Source organism: Amblyomma mixtum, chromosome 5 (assembly GCF_055824585.1).
Source record: "Amblyomma mixtum isolate Tamu chromosome 5, ASM5582458v1, whole genome shotgun sequence".
In the NCBI taxonomy this organism is placed as follows: domain Eukaryota; kingdom Metazoa; phylum Arthropoda; class Arachnida; order Ixodida; family Ixodidae; genus Amblyomma; species Amblyomma mixtum.
The window spans coordinates 74,412,274-74,435,116 of NC_143016.1; the positions used below are offsets into that span (position 1 = coordinate 74,412,274).

Sequence of the window (22,843 nt, forward strand, 5' to 3'; positions counted from 1 at the left end):
GTTTACTACGCTGTAGGTATGACCGCAGACGATCGACTTCGAGTGGTGATTGACCCCCCTGTGGTCATTGCGATTTCTACGTTCGACAACTGCTTCCTGAGGGCTGTAAGCGGAAAAGAAGCGGGATACGTTCCGTTCAACTGTAGTCTGTCGCCCACTGGCTGTTGCTGTCGGCAAGAATTTGACGCATAATCTCGGAAAAAGCGCATATCAGCTGTTTGAACGCTCATCTAGAGCAAGCGGGTGTACCGTACAAACATATATCTCATCTGTATGCTGCAGCTTTACCGTAGGGAGCTTAAGTGGCAGGAGTAAGCATTAGTGGAAGAAGGCCCGAGCATCAAGCTTTACGGCAGTCGGCGGCGACCGAATCAGTACCAGCCGCGGCTGCCGTGACATTTGTGGGGCGGCACATATGCTCGCACAGATGCCTCGAACAATGTGCTTGCGAGGGCTTTTGATAATTATAAAAGACAGGTTTCAATCAATCAAGCATTTCTGAAAGCATGTCCACCTTTCCACTGCGCAGAAAGCAAGGAAGACCACGCTCTCGTAACGCGCTCAACTAACACCTCATAACCTATTGCGCTCCGTCCTGTCTACCTTGTCTTATTGTGTCGTCTTTCTGTGCGCATAAAAGAAATCTGAGTATGAACCAACTAGCCCCACAACGTATATTACTAACACCTCGACAAACGCCCTCACCACATGCACGTATGTACGCGTCTGAGCGCGCACTCGAAGGTGGAATCTGCACACGCACGCACACACGTACGCACGCAGTCTTGTGCGGGCGACACATTGGCGCCGTTTATACATGCGTTGCTGGCAGTATACCGGTATTGCAGCGTTGCAAGATAACGCTGTGCTAAATGTCCACAATTGTTATCAATCAATCAATCGATCAATCAATCAATCAATCGATCAATCAATCGATCAATCAATCAATCAATCAATCAACTTTTGTTTCCTTTGAAAAGGAGGAGTACGGGATTAAAAGCTCGGAGATCTTGACGAGGTCCCGACCCATTACAAGGCCGTTCAGGCCGTTCTCCGCCCTAAAGCCACGATAAAACCTCCGCCATCGCAAACGATGCGGGAGGTCATAGTGTTTCCAAAAGCGGCACCCAGACATTGAAGGGACATCAAATTACGCAACACCCATTAGCTCTGCCGGGGCGTCTGGCAACGTTCTGAGAGATGGAGGGTAGAAGGCGTCACTTATAAAACGAGCTGGAGAGAGACAGGCGCGCATGCGCCGACTCGCGAAGTCCCGCTAACCCGATTTCCCAAGAAGTCCGTGCCTTATTTTCCTAATTCCCCCCTTGCTCTAGCCAGCGGCTCGAGGGGTCCACTGCGGCGGCCCGGAGGCGCCGTGGAGTCTCTGTTTATGTAGTAGTGCAGCGTTCTCGACTCGGCCTCCTCTGTGTGAGGCACACTGCGTTGGTCTTTCAGTGCGTTGTTTTGGGACCGCTCTGTCCGTTGGGCGCGGTTGCTTGTTTGACCCTCGAGAGCCGTCAGTGCAGTGTTTTGGGCGGCGCAAAAAAAGAAAAGAAAGCGAAATAGACAAGAGAGATAAGGGAAAAACAAGCTGTCACTTTCCTATTCCTAGAACGAAGTCCTATATAACCGCGTGGCAGCCCCGTCCGCGTTGTGTTCTTTTCGCTCCTCCTCTCCACTCTCCACTCTCGCGCTTCCTCGGCTCTCTCTCTCTCTGTCGCTCTCTCCATTTCTCAATTGAGCGAGCAAGCGCGCCCGCGGTTTGCATTCCGTGCGAGTCAACGAAACAAATGTTTGCCCTTTCCGGCGTCACGCTTGTGCGCGGCGTGTTTCCCCCGCTTCCGTTTCATATTCGTCCGTTGGCAGGTTTAACACGGGGGCGATTGCGCTCCGAGTTTAGAAGGCGCCGCAGGGCCAGGGTGCAACGACATGCTGGGCGGTGAGTCGGCCGGCCGGCCGGCCGTTCGGTTGTTTGGCTGCCGCCTCCATTTTTTCGTTTTTGTTTTGCTGGCGTCTTTTGCACTTGTCGCGTATGACAGGTTCGTCCACGTCGCTCGCCAGTTTTCAGACGCAGGCTGTAGCTGCTGACGCGTCGTTGCTCCGACTTTAACCCACAGACGCTTGAAATAAACTAATTTCGAGGTTTAGAAAATACGACAAATATTTATTATTTAAAAAAAAAAAGCTGGGTTACGGTGGTGCCATCTTATAGCTCACCCATGCTTGAGTCTTCACACGCGGCTGTATATGCATCGGGCTCTGCGCAAGACGGCATGGCAAACTGTCTCGATTTCAATATGTTCGGCTGGACTCGGGATTTCATTTCGCGAGCTCATATTGCGTATCCAGCCCAGCCCCGTGTTGAGACTTGCTGCTTTTTTTATTTTAGTTCGGAGACGCGAAACAATAACGGCGGCCGTACAAGCGTAAAAAGTGAAATGAGCTGCGAGTTCCCCTTTCTGTTTCCTCCACGACTCCGTGTTGAAGTTCGTCGGCTTTCTACTAAGACTTCATCAGGGAGGCTCGGCTTTTTTTTACACAGTGGTCACTGCAGAAACTCTTGGCGAGGGACGAATGTATCGTCTCTTCTTTCACCCTTCTCACGTGAGGCAGTGGTAACTGGCAGTATAAGTCAAACCCCGCTATAATGAAATGGTTTATAACGAAATAATGGATATAACGAAAGAATGACGATTCCCCTTGGAAGCTCGGTCAACACGGGCTATAAAGAAGCTACGGCTATAGCGAAGTAATCGCCGGGCCTCTTCATCTTCGTTATAACGAGGTTCAGCTGTATTTTTGTGCGCGCTTGCCTTCCTTGTAAGTAGCGTTATCTTCGTTATCCTTCACCGGTGGAGCGTTAAAAGCTGGAAAAGTAAGATTGCGCGTCAAAGTTATAGGCTCAAGGGCAGGATGCCCCGATCACAGTGAAAACTGCAGAAAATCACGCCATTATTATTGTAATCCAGCTGCTTTAATACAGCGCTTTGAGACAGGTTGCGATGTGTGCCGTATACAGAATGCGGAAACCGGTACTGGCTTGATCTATATGCCTCACTCGTTCTTCCGGTTTCTTTGCGAACTCTTAAGCTAGCGGCGACAAAGACGAATGCTTTCTGGCTCATTTCCAACGAGCTGCAGGCAGCAGCAAAAGCGTGTCTTAACGAGTGCACATGTAAAACAAGCAAGAAAAGACATTGTTTGGTTCGGCCGTTGTTATGTTATACCTTTCAAGTTATTTTTTTTTAAATTGCAATGTGACAAGTGTGTGCGTAAAGGAGTAGCGTCGCTTGTCGGCAAAAAGACGAATTTCGGGCCTGTGCCTCACAAGACGTAAATGCGCAATTTAGTAGTTCGTTGAAGGACTACCAATGGGTGGTCCTTGATGGTCCGAGTAAAATGAACATGTCAAAAAATTTGCTTACAAGAGAGGAGGGAGGTATACGCCGATAAACTTGTGATACAGACTTAAGGTTTAATAAGGAGTTTAACGTCCAAAAGCGATCAGGCTATGCGGGACACCGTAGTGGAGGGCTCCGGATAATTTCGACCGGCTGGGGTTCTTTAACGTGCACTGACATGGCACAGAAACTTGAGATACAGGGCAGTGAGACTTTCTTGAGCTATATCTGTTTATAGCGCACAAAAAAGGGATCAAATTTGTTAATGGGTTCCAAAATGCCGACTTGCCTGATCGGGTTAACTCACAGGGATCCCTCGACAGTAATGCTCGTTCTTTGTCATTGAAGCGCTCGTCTATCCGCTTTTACCCCGACTGCTCGCTCGGTTCTCTATACGGGGCGGAGGGGACGAGAACAGTTGACTTACAGCGTGCATCGACGAAGCAAGGTTAACTGTATACTCTTCAACGCCTAACGCTTGGTTGTGCCATGAAAACTACAAGTGAGAGTGAAATTTAGAAGTTAGGAGAGGGAAATGTAGCCGAAGGCATGCGATCTGCTATTCCGCCCTATTATGTGAACATCCAATCACAACAGAAGGGCTCGGTATACTTTAGTTTCAATGGAAGGTGAAAGGCAGTAATTTTTTAACATCACTATTCCTTTTGACGAAAGGCGGCGGTGTACGCGTGGAATGAGAGAAACCTCACTGTCTGGAATAGTACGTCTGACAAATGTCATAGATGGTCAAACATAATTGCGCTTTTAAAAAGACGGGACAAAACAGGGACGACACAAACTCTCGTGCGCAACTCTTGTGTCGTCCCTGTTTTGTCCCGTCTTTTCAAAAGCGCAATTATGTTTGACCATGTTAACTACCAACTAGCCCAATTTGAAACCCTCTTAAATGTCATAGACTACGAAAAAGCGGCTTTGCTAGGCATGACTTCTTAGGCTATGTGGTGAAACACTTTCGCGCAGGCTTTGTTATTACTACAATGCCCCTCATTCTTTTTCAATATATATATGAAAATAAAAACAGTGCAAGAATGAAGTGACCTATGCGGCTAAAAAGTTTGTTGTACGATTCGTGAAAAATCAGGGGTGACTCAAGCTCGTCTTTTGCAAGCCAAATAAAGCGTTTATTCGCGTGAATCGATCGTGAAATATCGTGTGTAAGTTTTGTAAAAATGTATAAGTATAATCCGGCTTCCTGGGCCCAAGAGCTCAAGATCTGTTAATTCACTCTTACGTTAGGTTTGTTTGATTAGAATGTGCCAGGACGCTAATAAGATTACGTGAGCGATCGCAAATAGGAACAAGGAGAAGAGAAACGCAGTAGAAATAAACGTCAAGCCTCGCTGTACGCTTAGATGAGGCCAGGAAGGCTGGGAGGTTGTAGTCCGACGAAGTCCAATTAAACAATATTTGTCTTTCTGCCAGGGCTATGGCGGTGTTGCTGCCGCCTTAGTCTCGGTGGTGTCGGTTATGCGAGTCACGCAACAGCGACGACATACAGGGGGTTGCACAGCTTATTTAGTCTTCTTTTTTTTTTTCACCAGAAGACGTGGCTCGCTCCGATCTATACTTAGAGCTGTCGAGTGGTCGTCGCCCTCGCGCACGTCGGACAAGTTCAAATCACGGAAAACATCGCATTCCTGGTCAACTGGGCTTCTTTCTTTCTTTCTTTCTTTCTTTCTTTCTTTCTTTCTTTCTTTCTTTCTTTCTTTCTTTCTTTCTTTCTTTCTTTCTTTCTTTCTTTCTTTCTTTCTTTCTTTCTTTCTTTCTTTCTTTCTTTCTTTCTTTCTTCTTTCCTTCTTTCTTTCTTTCTTTCTTTCTTTCTTTCTTTCTTTCTTTCTTTCTTTCTTTCTTTCTTTCTTTCTTTCTTTCTTTCTTTCTTTCTTTCTCTCTCTCGTTCTTTCTTTCTTCCTTTCTTTCTCTCGTTCTTTCTCTCGTTCTTTCTTTCTTTCCGTCTTTCTTTCTTGACTCATACCAGTGTGACTCATGCGACAGACTTTGCGCTAGCTCAGTTATTTCAGTCTTCTAACGATCAATCTTATTTTGCTGTGCTGTCCTGAAAGGGGGCGGAGTGCAGCGAAATAAATAATAATGACAGCGACGTCGTCTCGCAGTTGCACCGAGTACGTGAAGCTGATAGTCTTGGTTGTGCTGTTTTCGCGCTACTATACGAGCCACGTTAAGTCTATAGCCGAATATCTGCATGAGCAGCATTTTACATTTTTTTTTGCGTGCGTCTTCTGGGAACTTGTCCGACTTCGAAAGCAAGGAAATTTCAGCGCGCAATGCTTTGAGTTTATCTCCTCTCGAAGCCTCAATGGTGCTTGCAGGAGGGACACGTGACGTGTGGCGCCGAGATAAGCACCCGAACGGCAGATGAAATTCATGGGGGATGGGGACACGAAGGCGGTTTATGGCGTATAATCGGAACGGGCAGAGCATACGAAGAAATGAATGAAGAGCGTTTGGGGGTAAAAGAAGGGTGAACTTTAAATTGGACAAGAACCGACGGTGAGACCGGTGCGTTACACTATTATAGTTTACGTTATTGAATGGCATTAAGGAGCCCTCTGAAACGATGTCCTTGACTGTAACTGAGCTTATCTCAACCGTTCGCCGTTTGCTGGATGTCCTTGTATGTCGAGGAAAGTGGAGCACGTACCACGAGAGTGAGAAGAGTATGATGAATGTGATCAGAAAAGATGTAAGTGGCGTCGCATGCTTCCTGCCTCCTCCTCTCCTCCTCTTTCCATCTCAAAGGATGCTCACTCCTAGGCCCCTATGGCAGACCTACCAGGGCAGCATCTTAATTGGCTAGCAAGTCATCCCTTTACGACGTGTACTATATGTGGTTTGGTTGGTTTGGTTTATGGGGTTTAACGTCCCAGAGCGACTAAGGCTATGAGAGACGCCGTAGTGGAGGGCTCCGGAAATTTCGACCACCTGGGGTTCTTTAACGTGCACTGACATCGCACAGTACACGGGCCTCGAATTTCTCCTCCAAAGAAATTCAGCCGCCGCGGCCGGGATCGAACCCGCGTCTTTCGGGCCAGCAGCCGAGCACCATAGCCACTGAGCCACCGCGGCGGCGCTGTACTATATGTATACTACGCCAATGACGCTATGATTAAGTCTCGGAGAAAACCTCTCACGCAGCTATCGATGCAAAAAAGAAGAAAAGCTGCATGGTTGCGTGTTATTGGCCGAAATGTGAGATCTGAGCTGGGACTGTCCCTGTAGCTTCCACCATGCCTCGGCAGAGCCGAGAATCAAGGGAAAGCATCAGAGAACAAACAAACAAAAAAAAATCACAAGGACACCTAATTACTTTTTGTGTTGGCAGTGCGATAGAGTTAGAAGTTGTTGAAGCCTCATCGAAAGTGACGTCACTTTCTTCCAGCCAATGGGCGAAATTATAACAGACAACAGATGTTTTTTTCTTCCGATGAGGCATCAATGCTACCCCATGAAAAGCTGCAGCTTCACCGCAGGGTATTTTCAGGGTTTCCTCAAACGCTTGAAGTAGCGAAACAGCGCGAAGATAGGATGACAGAAAAGAGTGACACACACACTCGCAGTCGTCCTGTCTTGAGCTGTTTCACTCTTTCCGTCATCCAGCAACCATACCCAAGTCAACACTTTACTGCTGGACGTAGAACCGTTGGTCGCCTGCTGAACCGAAGACTAGTGAACAAAAATTGAAGACTGGAGGGTGTCGTCGTCTATTCCTGCCGCTTGGTTCGCAAAAAGCCTGAACACACTTCAGTAGGACTTGGTTCTGGTCTAATTGGTCACTCATTCTTTGAAATTGACGGTAGCGCTATTGGAAGACGTCACAGGTAGAAAACGACACAACAAAGAAGAACCTGAACATCCTCTACGACCGTATCCAACGATGCTTCGAAGAAGGAAATGCAAACTAGGAAGGAGAAAGTTCTGATCGCAAATGCACAAGCTTGCGCCTTCTGGGATTGTCTACCACCCAATATCTGCAACTAGCTGTCCGCAGACATTGTACGTAAGATGGCGATTCTGGATATGTACAGTGCGATGAAGCTCTGAGTGCATATTCCAGTTGTATGCGGTCCGCGCTTGCGGAAAAACGGTTGCGCTTCCGCAAGCGCCCAGCGTGCGTATATTTCTCCATCGTCTCGCTGGTGGGTGCCGCTCACTCCCCGAATTCCTCATATCTCTTCCTTAGTGTCTCACACCGCCACACAACGGAGCAATCGGCAGAAGCGGAGCGGTCTTCCGCTTCTCCTGTGTTCGCTGAAGCGCCGTGCGTGCTCTTTGCTTCTGACAGGAGTCGCGTGCAGCCCCGTGTGATGTCACCGAGCCGGGGCCATTAGTAGTCGGTGACACCCCATCCACAGAGTCGTGCGCGTTTGTCACAACGCTATGTCAATGGCCGCTGCGCTAATTAATTAATTAGTCGGCGCATGGACGGCAGCTGTCAGCTATGACCCATTGTTAGAGCCGCTGCCTCTCTGAGGCCAGCCTCATCTCCAGAAGCGCTGCACGGTTTTGCCGGGAGGGGTGCTAGATCGTATACTAGCGCTCGCTTCCGGGACGCAGTGCCCACAAAAGACGGCGAGTAATGGCGAGCTATCCACCGAGAAGCGAGCGCCTTATCCCGCTGAGGAAGAGTCGTCGTTGTTCGCATGAGGCTGCGCAGAAAAGCAGCGCGGTACGCTTTATTACGGCTTAACAAGCCGCCGAGCCGTTAAGACCGCAGATATAGGATCGGCCCAGACAGGAACCGGAACTTTGGCTCGAGCTTTTTTTTTCTAACATATTGCACTTCCGCGGTATTCCTTAGTCTGCAGACACACCGATAAGGTAGACGATAGAGATATATATGCTTCACTCGTACTTGTTCGGTGTACCTGCAGACAAAGGAAGACTGCGGAAGTCTAATATCTTAGAAAAAAAAATGAATCACCGGCCAAGATTACGGTTCATGTAGTACCTGTAATATGCGGTCTTGTGAGGGTAAGTGACTGAATGGCCGTTTCAACACATGACGAAATTGCAGGGGACACTTAGGCTACTCCTTGAGAGTATGGCGCAGTAGCGTTGATGAATTAATGCACACACATGCGGAATTGATCATTCTAGACTTTGCATTCATAGATCCCTGGGAGTCCTCATACCACTCCTCCACTCCTGCCGCAGTGGTGCAGCGTTTAAACTGTGCGCCACTGCCCTACGATGGCAGGCGCTGCCACTGGTGATTCTTATGCGAATGCGACCCAAGTTGCTCTTCCCGAGCAGCCTCTCGCGATCAATCACTAATTTAACTGCCGCCTTACAGATTGGTTAGTTTGTTCACATTCCGGTGGGCAGGTTGGGATGAAGCCACAAGGTCACGTGACCTAGGTTGCCCACATTGTCTGCTTCTTTTGGGGCTGCCGCCTGGGCCATCCATCCTACGCCACCCTATTTATCGCTCACAACACCGACGACGACGCCGGATTTTCTTCACGAGAGGAGTCTTAATTCTATCGCGTTAATAAGCGCACACACAACTATTCAAACGGGTTAAAACTGAACACGATGTACAGAACAAGAACAGAAAAGAACAAAACGGCATGCAAACAGGTCCGAACTGAGCAAAATATAACCAAACAAAATGGAACGAAGCGAAGCGGAACGAAAGAGAACAAAACTGGGAGAAACAAAACGGAACAAAAGCTTTTGTTTACAGCTTTGAAAGCGCGTCGAGTTCGTCCTGCTGAAGGGCTCGGACGCCCGAGTGGGCGTTTCACACTCCGGACGCGTCACTGCAGCAATTTCAGTGATTGAAGAGGCGTCGGCGGGGGCACAGGTTTAAGCCTTTTGTCGTTAATTTTTTTCTAGTACCGAAACTGCACGGGGATATTGCCGGGCTGGTCACGGAGGCATTGAGAAGAAACCTTGCGCTAGAGAAATACTTAAAATGTGAGTCGCGGAGACACCCGCGGATTTTCCTTTTCTTTCAAAGGAGAAGTGGGTAATGACTGGGGCGAAAATCAAATTTAATTGGGAAGCAACGCTAATGGTTGAGACCTGTTCGCCGTTAGGACTTGCTTCTTTCTTTCTTTTTGTACAACAACAGTACATTTTGCTAACGGTGGCACCGGCTTTCTCGAGCCCATCTTACATTAAATACGACTTCAAGAGTAATAATAAAAAAAAATGAAACATGCAATGAAACGAAACATAATGGATCTTCCAGGGTTCTCTCTATATACGTTCGCCGCTCACCGACTGGAGTTTTAAGTCCGGTGGGGCCTTTCTTTGAAAGGCTTAACTTGCTACGCTTTGTAGTCAATAGTTTGTGAAAGCTACAGTTATTCTATTTTATTGTTTTTAGTGTAGGCGTGACTGCCGTCAGCGCGCCGTCCTCACCGGGCCTGTTATGAAAGGAGCCGTGGCCCAGCGACTCATTAACATCGCGCAGCGGAGGTTGTGGGAGTTATCAAGCTGTCGTCACCTTAACAAGGACATAATTCAAAATGCTTTGCGCACGTGGAAGTGGCCCGTGATTAGAACGCGCACGTCCAATGGCCAGCGGCCTACGATAGGGTATACCCCAGCGCATGGTATAGCCAGACGAGGAATGAATTGGTAAGCGTCCTTTCTATAACGCCTCGTTACCGTGAACAATATTGCTCGTGGTACCTCTTCGAGCGTGCGGCTCTAGAGTGGTCTAAGAGGGACGTTGGGTTCATCACGACGACTGTGGTGAAGCATCATCCTCGGACGCGTCCTATGCAAACTGTGCGAGCTTCGCCCGATGGTTGCACTGTGACGTGTCGCTGGAAGCACCAATGCCATATACACTGCTTGCGGGTCTGAGTGGGAACTATAGTTCCACGAACTCCCTTGTGCGAAGCTCCGCGAGTTGTCGAGGATAGTGCAGCGGCGACACATCACAGCATTGAGGTTCTCTTGATAGGGCATGCCTCAGAGCCGGGGATATACGGCACTGCTGTTTACGAAGCGTCGAATATTTTTCATACGGAGGTCTCTCTCCGGAGTGCCGCTATCGTTTTTGCTAAGCATAATGGCAGACGACTATGGACGGCCATGCTATAGCTTCGCGGCATTACTTCGGTCAGTACGAAGAAACAAAGGCGTGAGCCTAGCGGCATGTGCGATGTATTCGAAAAACGATGTAGCGGGGAACAAGATGTTACCTATAGAAGCTGTACCGGGTGTTTCAGGGAAGACTGTCAGAAATTTCCAAAAATAGCCTTTTTGGGGTAAAAATATGGCTTTTGTGGCCTAGTAGTACAATTGTTGGCACACACCAGAAAGGCGGTGAATCGTTTTATGTAGTAAGCTGGTTAACTAATTTTTAATAATTATCTTTCTAACTATTAGAGGTAGGCGCCTAGTTGAAATTAGAGATTTGTAGCCGGTGGTTAGCAATAGTCATATCAGTTTTTAGAATTTAGGAAACGCGGTTACCCTTGACGCTGTGGCTCGACAAAATTTGGCTTTTTTGAATAGTTACGTGCACTGGAAAGTTAGCTTTGCCTGCATGTTTTTCAAAAGCGCATGTATTTTGGCACGATGTAGCCATGTTTTGTCGAGCCACAGCGGTGAGGTTAATCGTGTTTAGAAATTCTAAAAACTGACATGGCTATTACTAACGACCGGCTACAAATTTCTAATTGCAACTAGGTGCCTAGCTCTAATAGTTAAAAATGTAATTATTACAACTAATTAACCAGCTTACTACTGAAGACGATTCACCGCTTTTCTGGTGTTCGCCAACACTGGCAATACTATGTGGCAAATGCCATATTTTTACCCCAAGAAGCCCGTCCTTGCAAATTTCTGAAAGCCTTCCCTGAAACACCTATAGCAAGAAGTTTTCACTGGGACCCGATGCCAAAAAATATCATACACACTAACACTTTTAAATACTTTTCAGAAATCAGGTCTTGACTTATATGCATCTCATGTGCGAGAATGACGTGAACGTTTTGTCACTCAATTGTTCTTAGATAATTGAAGAGCATTTTTCATGAAATTTGTCTATTTTCTTTATTTTTGTTTATATTTCATATGAATTCAATTGCTACATGTCTATTTCCTCCTCAGTCGTTGCTTGCCTGTAAAGGAGGCTGCGGGCTCTAGTCAAGTCGCTTGCCTCTAAAGCGACTTTAACCCGCATTCTTCTTCATCACTGATGGAAATAAAGTAGTTATTATTATCATTAAGTCACCCAACCGTCTTCATACAGTATGACTTGCGGCAGCCATTTGGGTCCTTTGTACGAGCGCGCGCAGTACGCACGGGGTGAAGCGCTGACAGCGCCGCAGAAAAGACGATGACGATGGCGATTGGATGGAGCGCGGCGGGCGCACGCAGCAAACAGAGCCATCAGGATCCCGCCGCTGCGGGGCGCCTCCAAATTAACTGCCCGCACCAGCACGACTCCGTCCGGGCAGCAACGATGGCTTCGCTCGAGATGCGTGCCGTGCGTTTCGGAGCCCTGAGGCCGATTGGATTGGCGGCTCTGGTTTGCGTGTGGCCGAGGCAGGGTTCGCTCCGCTAAGCGTGCGCGCTGCCGAGTATACTGGCGCAAAATCTGCTGATGGCTGGGAGCACTCAGCCGTTCTTTCTTTTCCCAGCGGTGCATCCATTCCATTTGACAAGAACGCCTACGCTGATTGGCTTAGTGCAGCGCGCACTCTTGGGTCGCTCTGTGGGAGCACGACCGGAGAAGTTTTTGTGCTGTTCGTGACGGGGCAGTTCTTGCAACGTAGACTAGAAGAGACAAGCCGACGCTTGCCCATATATATATATGTTTACGTGTGTCCTCCGTTGAGACAGCATCTTGGTAGACTTCGTGCGAACTGATGTAATGAGGAGCGCTGTAACTTTCCGGTTAAGTGACGTACCGATGTTAGGACGAGGCAAGCCCAAGTAGTTAAAGATAAACGTGAGGACCGCCGTTGATGAAAGTATTTTCGTTTCTTTTCTTAGTGATCAGAACTCACTGCACGGAAACCTCACAACGCCACTACTGCAGCTCGATAAATAAATTTAACGCAGAGGCGGATTTATCGGCCAATCTCGGAGGGGCTGTTTAAATTTTTGACACAATTTTTTCTCTGAAAGATTTAGAGTTGATGCTGTTTTCCTATTGAAAAATTCTTGCTTAGGGGCGTTAAATTTTCATCTTCATCATCATCAGCAACTACATCAACAACAAACAGCAAAAACAGGAAAGGTAGATCCGATCGGTTCAACAGCTGAACGCATCGCGACTTCTTTCCCTTGCGTGCGTCCAAGGTATACGAAAGAGAAATTTATTGGGTTGGGTTCCCCTAAACAGGCATAAAAACCAAAGTGTCCCGCCGGCACCGCCATAGGCGCAACGGGCTATACGAAAAGAGAGTGAAACTGGCTGCCAATTGAGGAATTCGCGTCCATATATCTCTTTCGACCCGGCACCACTCTTGCGGAAGACGGGCAACGAATTCTTCCCAATTGCGGGCGGCGGGTGGCACGCCGGTATTAACTTCGGCGAAGGCCGCTCGCGTGGGGGGCGCGGCTCCGTTCCGCGTCTTTGGAAAAGAAAAAGAAAATAAGGGAGAAGGATTTAAGCGGAGGGTGGAAAACGACTCTGTGGCGTGCGCGCCGCCGCCGTCGCCCCAGCGCCGGCGCCGCGATTCGATTTCATATCAAGACGAGCGGCGGCTTCCAGGCAGTTCGCGACGGTCGAAAGCCGCGGGTGTCTCCGCTCTGTTGTTTAGACGTTCCGAGGGCGCGGCTCCCGCACTCTCTAAACGGCCGTCGGTCGCGTGTGGTGGTTGCTGCTGGCGCCCTCTCCGTGGACTGCGCACGACACAGAGAATAGGAGAAAGAGATATGCGTGTCCAACCTGCTGCCTGTCCGCCTGTGAGCAAAGCTGTGTAGGCGGGGATAGCAGAGATGGGTCTATTAGATGTCGCCCGCGCTTGCCTGCATCGTCGGAAGACGAGTTCTAAACTCAGTTTCGTACATAGCAGGCAACGCAGCGGAGATTGCTGAAGTAGTGCGTCCGGGAAATCATATTACTCCGCCACGTATCATTCGTTCTTTTCGAAACTCCGGTCAGTGTTTGGAAAGAAATAAATAGCAGTATAAAACGATATGGTAGCATTGAAAAGCACGGTCGAAGCTGTCAGGCGCTCACTGTGCGGGCTCTCTGTCTATAATTTTAACGGAGTGGAAACTACATTTTGGGCGCGGATTGAGTAGGAGCGAATCGTCCTACCAAACTGCGTATCATACCGCCACGTGTACTTTTTCTTTTCGAAGTCTCGACTAGTCGCAGGACGAAAATATAGCACGAGGTAAAGAGAAGTCCAGGAGATGCCAGTCGCGGCACTTAAGATTTGTCACAACGAAATATGCTTGTGTTCGTTTTAGTTTTATGGCGAACTACATTTTGCGTGCGGACTTAGCCTGCACGAACAGTCGCGCTAGCAGCGTTGCCTGCTATGTATGAAACGGAGTAAAATTGAATGAAATTCGTGATGAAGAAACATGCGGAGAGAATGAAAAAAAAAAAAAAGTGGGGGAGTTGGAGGGGGGGTGGGGGGTATCGCTTTGTCAAGCTGCGGAAACGGTATGTGCATGGGATGACCAAAGGAGTTGCGGACATTTTCCGGGGTGGCTGTCGGATGCTGAAAGCGCAAATTAAGTGCACTTATTCCGTTGCTTTCCTGTGGAGTGGTTGCATAATTCGAGTAGACACTGTAGATGATCTTGGTACCGTTGAGCAGACTTACGTTTATTGGGCTTCACCGCAGTAAGCCGCAATGCATGTGTTAATGCTCACCGTTCATACATTTAAAGTGCCTGCGACCTCCAGCCTATCTTGTTCGGTTGGTCATTTTGTTTTCATAGCTGGGATCCAGTTAGATATCGTCTAGTACATCACTACATATCGCAAACAGTTCTCTTATCGCGGTCTGCTTCACACAACTCCTCTGCTGAATTCTGGGGTCCCTCCCTTATAAAAAATGCAATAAAATACCATTGGAATAACAATAAAACATTTCCAAGTTCTGATTTTAGAATTCTTAGGGGTTACGTTGTACCTGTTCTGACTCTCATTAGACACTAGTATATGCACTGCAGTTCATCCCCTGATTTACTTGTCCAGGCAGCGCCGTCAGCAGATCGGGGGTTGACAAGTTGTTCTCCATAGTTTCTTACCCCTGGCTACCTTTACTCTATATAACCTTCTGAGTACATCTTTAAGCATGCAGTGAACAACAGCGTCCCCCTGGATGAAACCATTTTGCAGCGTTAGATGTTCCTTTAACTCTTTCTCCTCAATTCTGCGCCGTTGTCGGAGTCCGCAAACCCATTGCCGGGCATCGACGGGTAAAAATGCATCTCCCACCTATGAACCCAGCACCACCACTATGCGAGACGGACGCGCTAACCACTAGGCTACCGCTACGGTTAGTGGTTAGCGCATCGGTTCTCCTATATCAACTCCCATATGTCTCCACGTCCTTGCGACCACACGCCATCTAAATCTGGATCATTCGCGTTTCAAACCTGTAACTGTCCGTTGATTTTTTTTTCGTATTATCATCTCACTTCTCCTTTGAAGGACTTCGGCTGCTCCGCAGTCTTTGCAAATATTTTCCCGCATATTTACAAAGACTTCCTCTACAGCGCATGGTTGTGCAGTGCATACGTGAATGCCGATGTTTCATCTGAATCAAGGGATTTTTCCGCAATATACAAAGGCTGTAGAGATCTGTATTATTCCGCGCGTTTCTCTATAATCGGACAGATGTCACGAACCGTCGAAGTTATAAGCAGCAGTTCACCGATGTCTCGCAGAAGAAAAGTATAGTTGTAGACTTTCAGTTCTCACCTATGAGACAGAAACTTGGAGGCTAACCAGAAAGCTCGGCATGGAATTGAGGGTAGCGCTGCGGGCTACGGAAAGGAACATGGGCGCGGTAATAAAGAGGAAGCCAATGGAGAACGAACTCTAGTTAATGACATCCTGCGAACATAAGGAGCCTGGAAAACGGATAGGGCAAGGACCTCTGATACTAAGAGCGCTTATCAGACTGTCCTTTACGGATTCCAAGGGAAGAGAAACGCCGCTGGGGGCGGTAGAGAGCTACGTGGGGATATGGGATTAATGAGGGAATTTTGCCGGGTTAAGTTGTGTTGTGTTGACTTTTCATGGCACGTAAGCAGCGTAAGGCTGTCGTGCGCTAGACGCATGGTAACGCTGGGATAGGGTGAGCGCGGCAGTAAACGGCTAATCGTATATCGATGGAAGACGTAATCTTGCTGGATGACGATGACTGTGAATGAGCAGCGCGCACACTACCTTTAATTTGGAAAGCGCACTCAAAGCTTGCAGGCTTAGTGGTTCTCTCTGGCCGCCCGCTAATACCGCGTGAGGAGAATGATTCACGATGCTTGGTTAAGACTCAATGAGAGGAAAGTGCATGTTGACCGGCAGCTTTGGTTACATACATATGAACCTCCTGTCTTGGAATCTTGAAATCTTAAAATATGATCTTTCTCTGACCCAGTTCAGACCCTGTGCACGTGTTCTGCAAATAAGACTCGCAGTGTAGCTTTTCGCGTAGCCTGTGGAACTTGCTAGAAAAAGCCCTTCCAGATATAATTCTCTATATTTGTTCAGCGCAGAAATACTTGTCGACACTATTCCGCCAGCTCATGCGTAACTGTAACCGACATGACGAGTGAATGAGCGCTCAAAGTGTGCAGCGTCCTCACCAGCAGCGAGTGACAGATGTGACGCGTTTTCAGGCCGCCACTTTGGTCTGTAGCTTAATGCGTCGAGTGCTTTCTCGTGTTGGAGCGCCTTGGACCATGCCATCACGTCACCCGTTCTTTTTTTCCGTTCTATGTATTCTGTATAGTCGCAAATATAGGGACATTTAGACTAGAGATCTATACCATGCATCTTTTTCTATACCGGGCTGCACTATCACGCGAAACATCCGACAAAACGCTCAAAGAAAATGCGAAATCACAGTAAAGCCTTTTTCCGCGCTTTGAGTTCGTCGCTACGCCGGTGCGGTGCTATAACGCCGGCGCTATTGCGTCTGCACTCGCGTGTCGCCGACTGCGTTCGCTGTTCGCGACGCGACGCTTCCCTGATTTATCTTCCCAATGATCCCCAGAGGCGACGTAAAAAGAAGGGAGCAAGGCTGTCACACCGTGGTGTTGACTCTTCCCTACTTACGCCACCGAATACCGCGCGTCGACGCGCCGGCAGATAAGAGCAAGAGATGCAATGAAAGAATCGACCGGGACGTATATATACGACGCTCGTAAAATATCGAACTCGGGTGGCTGGCTGTACGCGTAGAGGCTTGGCGCGTAAATCTTCCCGTTAAGGGCGAATGCGAAGCCAGCCAACCCTTGCCGCTCTTGATGCCAGTGTAACTGCAGCGTCACGTAGTTTGGCACCAGAGGCGCGTCGGGTAACACGAAAAGTCGTTGGCGTACAGCGGGCGTGAGGGGCGCGTGTGGAGCTTTAACTAGCGACGTGGAATTTTAAGGACTGTACGCAGAATCGTGCAGTTCGTGTTCCATCCTCTTCACGTCCTTCTACGTACGAAGGTTAGGCTCTCTTAACAGCGTTGCTGGTCGTGCGATGCACGTCAGCCAGGTAGCTTGCAGGAGAGCTTCTATATTTATCTGCATAAAGGCGGGGCGAATGTGAGCACGCTTTGGCGGAGGTGGAGCCCGCCGGAACAACATCCGACCGCCGTGTAGCGATATCACGGCCTCCCGTGCAACTTTATTTAAGGTATAAATAATTTTTTGTGTGATTATCTCAAGCGAACACGTCTTTACACTTCGAAGCCTTAGAGAATACTTTGTGGTTTTAGGCCGTGCGGCATTCTCAAACCATGTAGTCTCACCGTAACAAAGACATAAAACATGCAAACACGGGGCTGGCTGTGTGTTTAAGGTCCTTGCCTTTTGCGCCTAAACTGATTTGAGAACGCACGCACGCACGCACGCACGCACGCACGCACACACGCACGCACGCAAGCCCGCATGCATGCACCTCTTTTTCCCTCCTAATATGTACCTTTAGCTTACTGCGAAACTTGCGTTAAACTTTACGAGATCCGATCATCTGCGGCAGGGAAATTTCAAGTCGATGTTTGGCGCAAATCACGCATGAAACTAACCATAAACACGCTCAGTTACTTTAAGTGGTTTGGTGCAACTGGTCGAAATAAAAGAAACCAGATTCTTAAAAATTTGCTAACAGGCCAGTGCGTGCAAAAACATGCCTAAAAAACGCCAGTTTTTCAATTTTCACTTCTATACTTTTTTGTTTCGCAAACCTCGTTGGTCGGAACCATTCTTTCAGTGACTCAGATTAAGTCTCTGTATACATTAAAAACAAAACAAAAGAAAAAAAGTGTTCGAAGCGACAGCGCGCCATGCAGCTGGCACAAAAACAGATGAAATGAAGAAAGAGGGAAATAGACGTCCAAAGAAACCGAGCATCGCAGAAAGAGCTACAACTGACACATCCTTCTCGGATCGAGCGACCATTTCCGGAGGGCCACTAAGTTCGTCACACGCGCGGTTCTTTCCGCAACATAGCTGACTTACATCTTTTCTTTTTCGAATGTTTCCGTTTTTTTCTCCCGTCTTTTCATTTCTTTTTGCGTGCACTTTACCCCTTAGTCTAGAGAAGTGTGGAGAAAACCGAGTGGCGCTACCGTTTCACCCTTTCGGCCTTCTCTCTCCTTTTTTTTCTTTTTCTTGCAAGACAAAACACGTTGCTCAGCAAAAGAACAGCGTGAGGTTCATCTTCGCTCCCCTCCTCCCGACAAAGGAAGAGACTCCCCAATGTTCGTATCTCCTTCGTTTTACTTCTTCTTTTTCCCTTGTCATTGCGATAACACTGTGCTACCGGCGTCCCGGGTCCTCTCATCAGCGCGCTTGCAGTGAGTAGTACGGTGCTCGCTTTTGTGGCGTGCACAGGTCTTCCCTCCCGCAGCTGCCCCTCGTCAGCGCCATACCTCGCCGTAGCGCAGCTTTCGTCGTTTCCCCATCTGATGATACTGCTTTTCATCTTTATTATATAGTCATCTAGCGTTGTTTTTTCCCGCGCAGCTTCCGAGCGAGGGCGTGCGCAAGAAAGCGAAACGAATTCTTATACCTTCTGTCTTAACTCGCCAACCCCTTCCAAGTTCGTCTCCGTCTCGCAAGAGCTCACATCCCGTGTCGCCCGTGCTTATTTTTTTCTTTTCTGCTTCTTTCTTTATTACGTTCTTTATCTCGGGACATACCGTCAGCCGTGAAGGGTTGCTCTTTCCTCTTTCTTCCCCGTTCTCTCTCTCCCTGGCTTGTTTACTGCGAGTGTGGACGGCACCACCGTTTTGTTGCGGCGTTTCCGACATTTCCTCCTCGACGTCGTTGTCGCTCGACGAGGATGGCGGTGCTGCGTGACTGTCGCCCGCTGTTTTCCTCCTTTTTTATTTAATTCATTTTTTTTCCCTCCAGCTTGCAATGTTTCGTTTTGTTCCGTTTCTCCTTTTTTCTTAGTTTCCGCGTCATCCTCGGCGTTTTATATAAGCACGGCCTCAACGTGCGTGACGATTTTTCACGGGGCCTAGCTGTCGTCGTTGTCGTCGTCGTCCGGTCGTGGAGCGGCGGCGTTTTCCTCTATGCGTCGCTGCTTGCGGCAGGAGAGGCTTATGACGATGGCCGCCCGGCACGTATAACGATTTTTCGGCAAATGCGACCACGTTGACGTCATACTAGTCGCCGACGACGTGTACTAGTACCGACTGTACTTTTCTGTGAGAAAAAAAAAGAAAATTTTAGTTGATGAGGACACGACACAAGAAGGGACGAGGACACACACACACACAAAAAAAACAGAGGAAATAAGAGGACCGCGGGGCCATCCTGTGTTATTCTCGTACCCCTTTTTGTGTCTTCATCCTTTTTCTGCGCCACGTCCTATTCAACTATGAACTAGATAGCAAAATTCGAGGCACTGCTCCTGTTAGTACCAGCATCCTTTCTTCTGCTCTCATGTTCCGGCAACTTACACGCGTTTTCCTCTAACGACACTCCCGCCATACAGTTCAGTAGCCTGTGCACTTATATGTATTTTGAATTAACGCTAATATTGCGGTAGATACGCGCAGTTCACCCAGTGAATGCATGGCAGGGAGGTATTTTTTAAGGGATTATTTTTCGGATTCCTTGTTTTGCCGCTATTGCTGAGCTATGTAATTAATGTGTAACAGAGCTGATGAGAGGCTCTGCTTGTTAGACAGCAGCTTTGATGTCAGGCGCGGCAGCTACCAGGGGTAAAGGGGGAGGGAGAAAATGAGCCCGGAAAATAGAATGATAGAGAGGAGGAGGAGGCGGGGAGGATGACAGGAAGGGAGCTGCCATTGGTTCTCCTGAATTGGGAAGGAAGGGAATAGGGATGCAGATGAGCAAGAGGAAATAGGGATGAGATGAAGAGAAAGGAAAGTAATCGCTACGAAATAGACCCCAACAGCTTCCCAATTTCCTTGAGCAGGACGGATCCTGAAGTCTGAAGAAGGTGCGAATTCTTTTTTTCTTAGTACTTTGCTTGAATCCAGCGGGCTTGAAGGTATTTGTAGATCTCTTCGTCGCCCATTCAGTGCGGACTGTCGCTCAGCAATCTAAGCACGCATGCGCCCCTCGCTACTCGTGCCTCGTTGTAACTGCCTCTTTCGCCTATCACTGCAGTGGGAGTTTTCATTGCCTGCGCCACGAAAAAGGCTCTAGGCGAAAAGAGCGAGCGACGGTCGCTGTATATCGGGAGTAAAAAGGCGCAGCAAAAGACCACAGTTCGTCTTCGCTCGCACCATTCAAACACTCTGCTGTGGCTCGCCGCACCAAGGTCTCATTGGCCGGGAGCCCTGCAACGCTGACGGCGAGTGGGAGCAAGCAAACCACACAAGGCAAACAAGAAGTTCCTTCTTTTTCCGGTCACACCTCCGGAAAAGCATACGCGCACTGCCTTGATCAATGGGGAGCTGGCGCGCCGTGATAAGCGTCCGTGCCGCCGTCCGCGGCCGAACGGTCCTGTTGGGGGAGGCTTTTATTTTCGCTCGCTCGATCAGCGCCATTGGGGAGAGACGAGGAGCCGCTTCGCCCCGGTGACGTCCTGGCCGTGTCTGAGGCGCGGACGAAGAGCTTTCGCGCCTTTCGCTGGACGACAGCGCAGACCCCGCGAACGCGAATTATATGCTCAGCACGGAACGCGCGCACTACAACTCTCCCGTAGTGCTTTAGCGAGAAATAAATTTCCGCTGGGAAGAACGAGGTAAAGGAGAACCAGGAGGAGGAGAAGATAAAGGGCGTGGTGATGAGGAAGATGACGATGGCGATGAAGGGCAAGAGGGTGAACAAGTAGGAGGTGATGACGAAGATGGAGATGAAAAAGAAGATGGGGAACATGGAGAGAATGATGAGGAAGAAGGATATGATACCGAAGAAGAAGGCTCGGTGAACAATGGGATGATGATGATGAATGATGTGATTAAGACGAGAAGTTATAGAATGCGCCATGTTTACTGAGGAGAAGAAGAAGAAGAAGAAGGTTACTGTGATGAAGAGGAAGAAGATGAAAAAGGAGAAAGAGAGAGAATAAACATTTATTTGTAAAAAGGAGACCGGAGCGGATTGTGGGTGAGGTCCTCGGTCTGTATCTCCAGTTCCATGCAGCGTTGAGGAAGGTGGGAGCGCGGCGATAGTCTACAATGCGTCATATAAATATATATAGTAGCCCCTTTTTGAAATAGCATTCTACAGCGGTGATCTCTTAGACGCGTACTAACCTGTGCATATGAAGTAAGATAGGAATCCTGTCAAATCACTTTTAAGCAATAAAAAAAAATGCAGAGGCTTGTGCTAGCGAATTGACACAGTGCATTGTGTACGGAACAGAGTGAAAACAAAACGGTAGGCAGAAGACGTCTCACAGGTGACACAGACACGGAGTGCTAATCTGCGTGCCTTCTTATTTTGTCCTTTGTCTTGCTTTCGCGCTGTTCCATCCAAAATGAACTCTTACCAACCAGCCTAGCTTTCCTCTCTACTGACACTGCGCACTAGCACGTTCTGCGTTCCACATTATTGTGGCTTCACTCTAAGCACGAATACGCCTATATGGGAGTAAAAAGGGAACAAGTTGTCCTCTGCTGCACTACCTTCTATGGGCAGGGTATGATGCGCAAGTTCCGGAGCAGATTCCAATAACTAAATACATGGAATGCTTATTCTCGGCAACGAAGGTGTATTCCCAGTGCAAAGCTTAGTAACTTGATGTATTTAGCAATGGAGGGTATCTTTTAAACGCGGCACCGGAGGTCTTCAGATTAGCATATAGAGAAGGTTGAAACCTCAGTTAACATCTCCGTTACTGCTAGAACTTTGCATGCTTTGAAGAGTGGATTTGTTCCCATTACCAACCGTAAGTATTCCATATTTTTAGTGTTGGCAACCTACCCCAGGGCTTGGGCAGCATATCCTCTGCCCCGTAAAGGGAGTGCGCTAGAGGACAGGTTACTCCATTTTTACTCCTGTCGTGCTTAGAGTGTATTATGGGGGTTGTTAACGTTCCGAAACGTCACGTGGGTTCTGAGGGAAGTCATAGAGGGTGGCTCTAGATTACTTTCGAAAGCCTCGGGTTTTTTAATGCGCGCTGACACTCGCTCGGCACACGGTCATGCTCTTTTTTTTTACTTCGGCCTCCATCGAAATCCGGTCGCTGCTTTCGAGATTCGATTCGACGATCTTGAGCTCAACTGCCTAACGTCTAAGCCACTGAGCCGCCGCGGCAGGTTGCATAAGCGGCGTTGCCTCTTGTACTGAAAACGTCCCCCACCCAACTCAACGGAGAGCGGCATTGGACGCCTCCGAACGAATGCGAACCGACTGATGAATGAAAGAATACTTCACATGCATTCCTCTCACGGAAAAGGAGAAAATGTCTCGAATGCTGAGGTTCATCCATTGCGGGGGAAAGCCGCTGCGACGGCTCTGCAGATGCCAATGTTGCGAGACCCAAGTCGCTGCCTCGGCGGCCACGTTACATCATCATCATCATCAGCCTGACTACGCCCACTGCAGGGCAAAGACCTCTCCCATGTCTCTCCAATTAACCCTGTCCTTCGCCAGTTGCGGCCACCTCTTAATCTCATCCGCCCAGCTAACTTTCTGCCGCCCCCTGCTACGCTTGCCGTCTCTTGGTTATCTTGCCTTCGCATTACATGCCCTGCCCAAGCCCATTTCTTCGTCTGCCGCCGCGGTGGCTCAGCGGTTATGGTGCTCGGCTGCTGACCCAAAAGACGCGGGGTCGATCCCGGCCGCGGCGGCTAGAATTTCTTTGGAGGAGAAATTCTTGA

At 48.6% G+C, this 22,843-nt stretch overlaps 1 protein-coding gene across 3 annotated transcripts in view; it reads left to right on the forward strand.

Moving 5' to 3' along the window:
- LOC149342685 (multiple C2 and transmembrane domain-containing protein-like) overlaps positions 1–22,843 on the forward strand; it is a 214,882-nt gene that overhangs the window by 15,907 nt on the left and 176,132 nt on the right. The window contains exon 1 of one of the 3 annotated variants that reach the window (XM_089545159.1): positions 1,822–1,939. The exons of the other annotated variants lie outside the window; for them this stretch is intronic. Within the exon in view, the coding sequence (XP_089401285.1) occupies positions 1,930–1,939 (10 nt within the window). The 5' untranslated portion in view covers positions 1,822–1,929. Of the gene's footprint in view, positions 1–1,821; positions 1,940–22,843 lie in introns of those variants that run through there. 3 annotated transcript variants of the gene reach the window in all.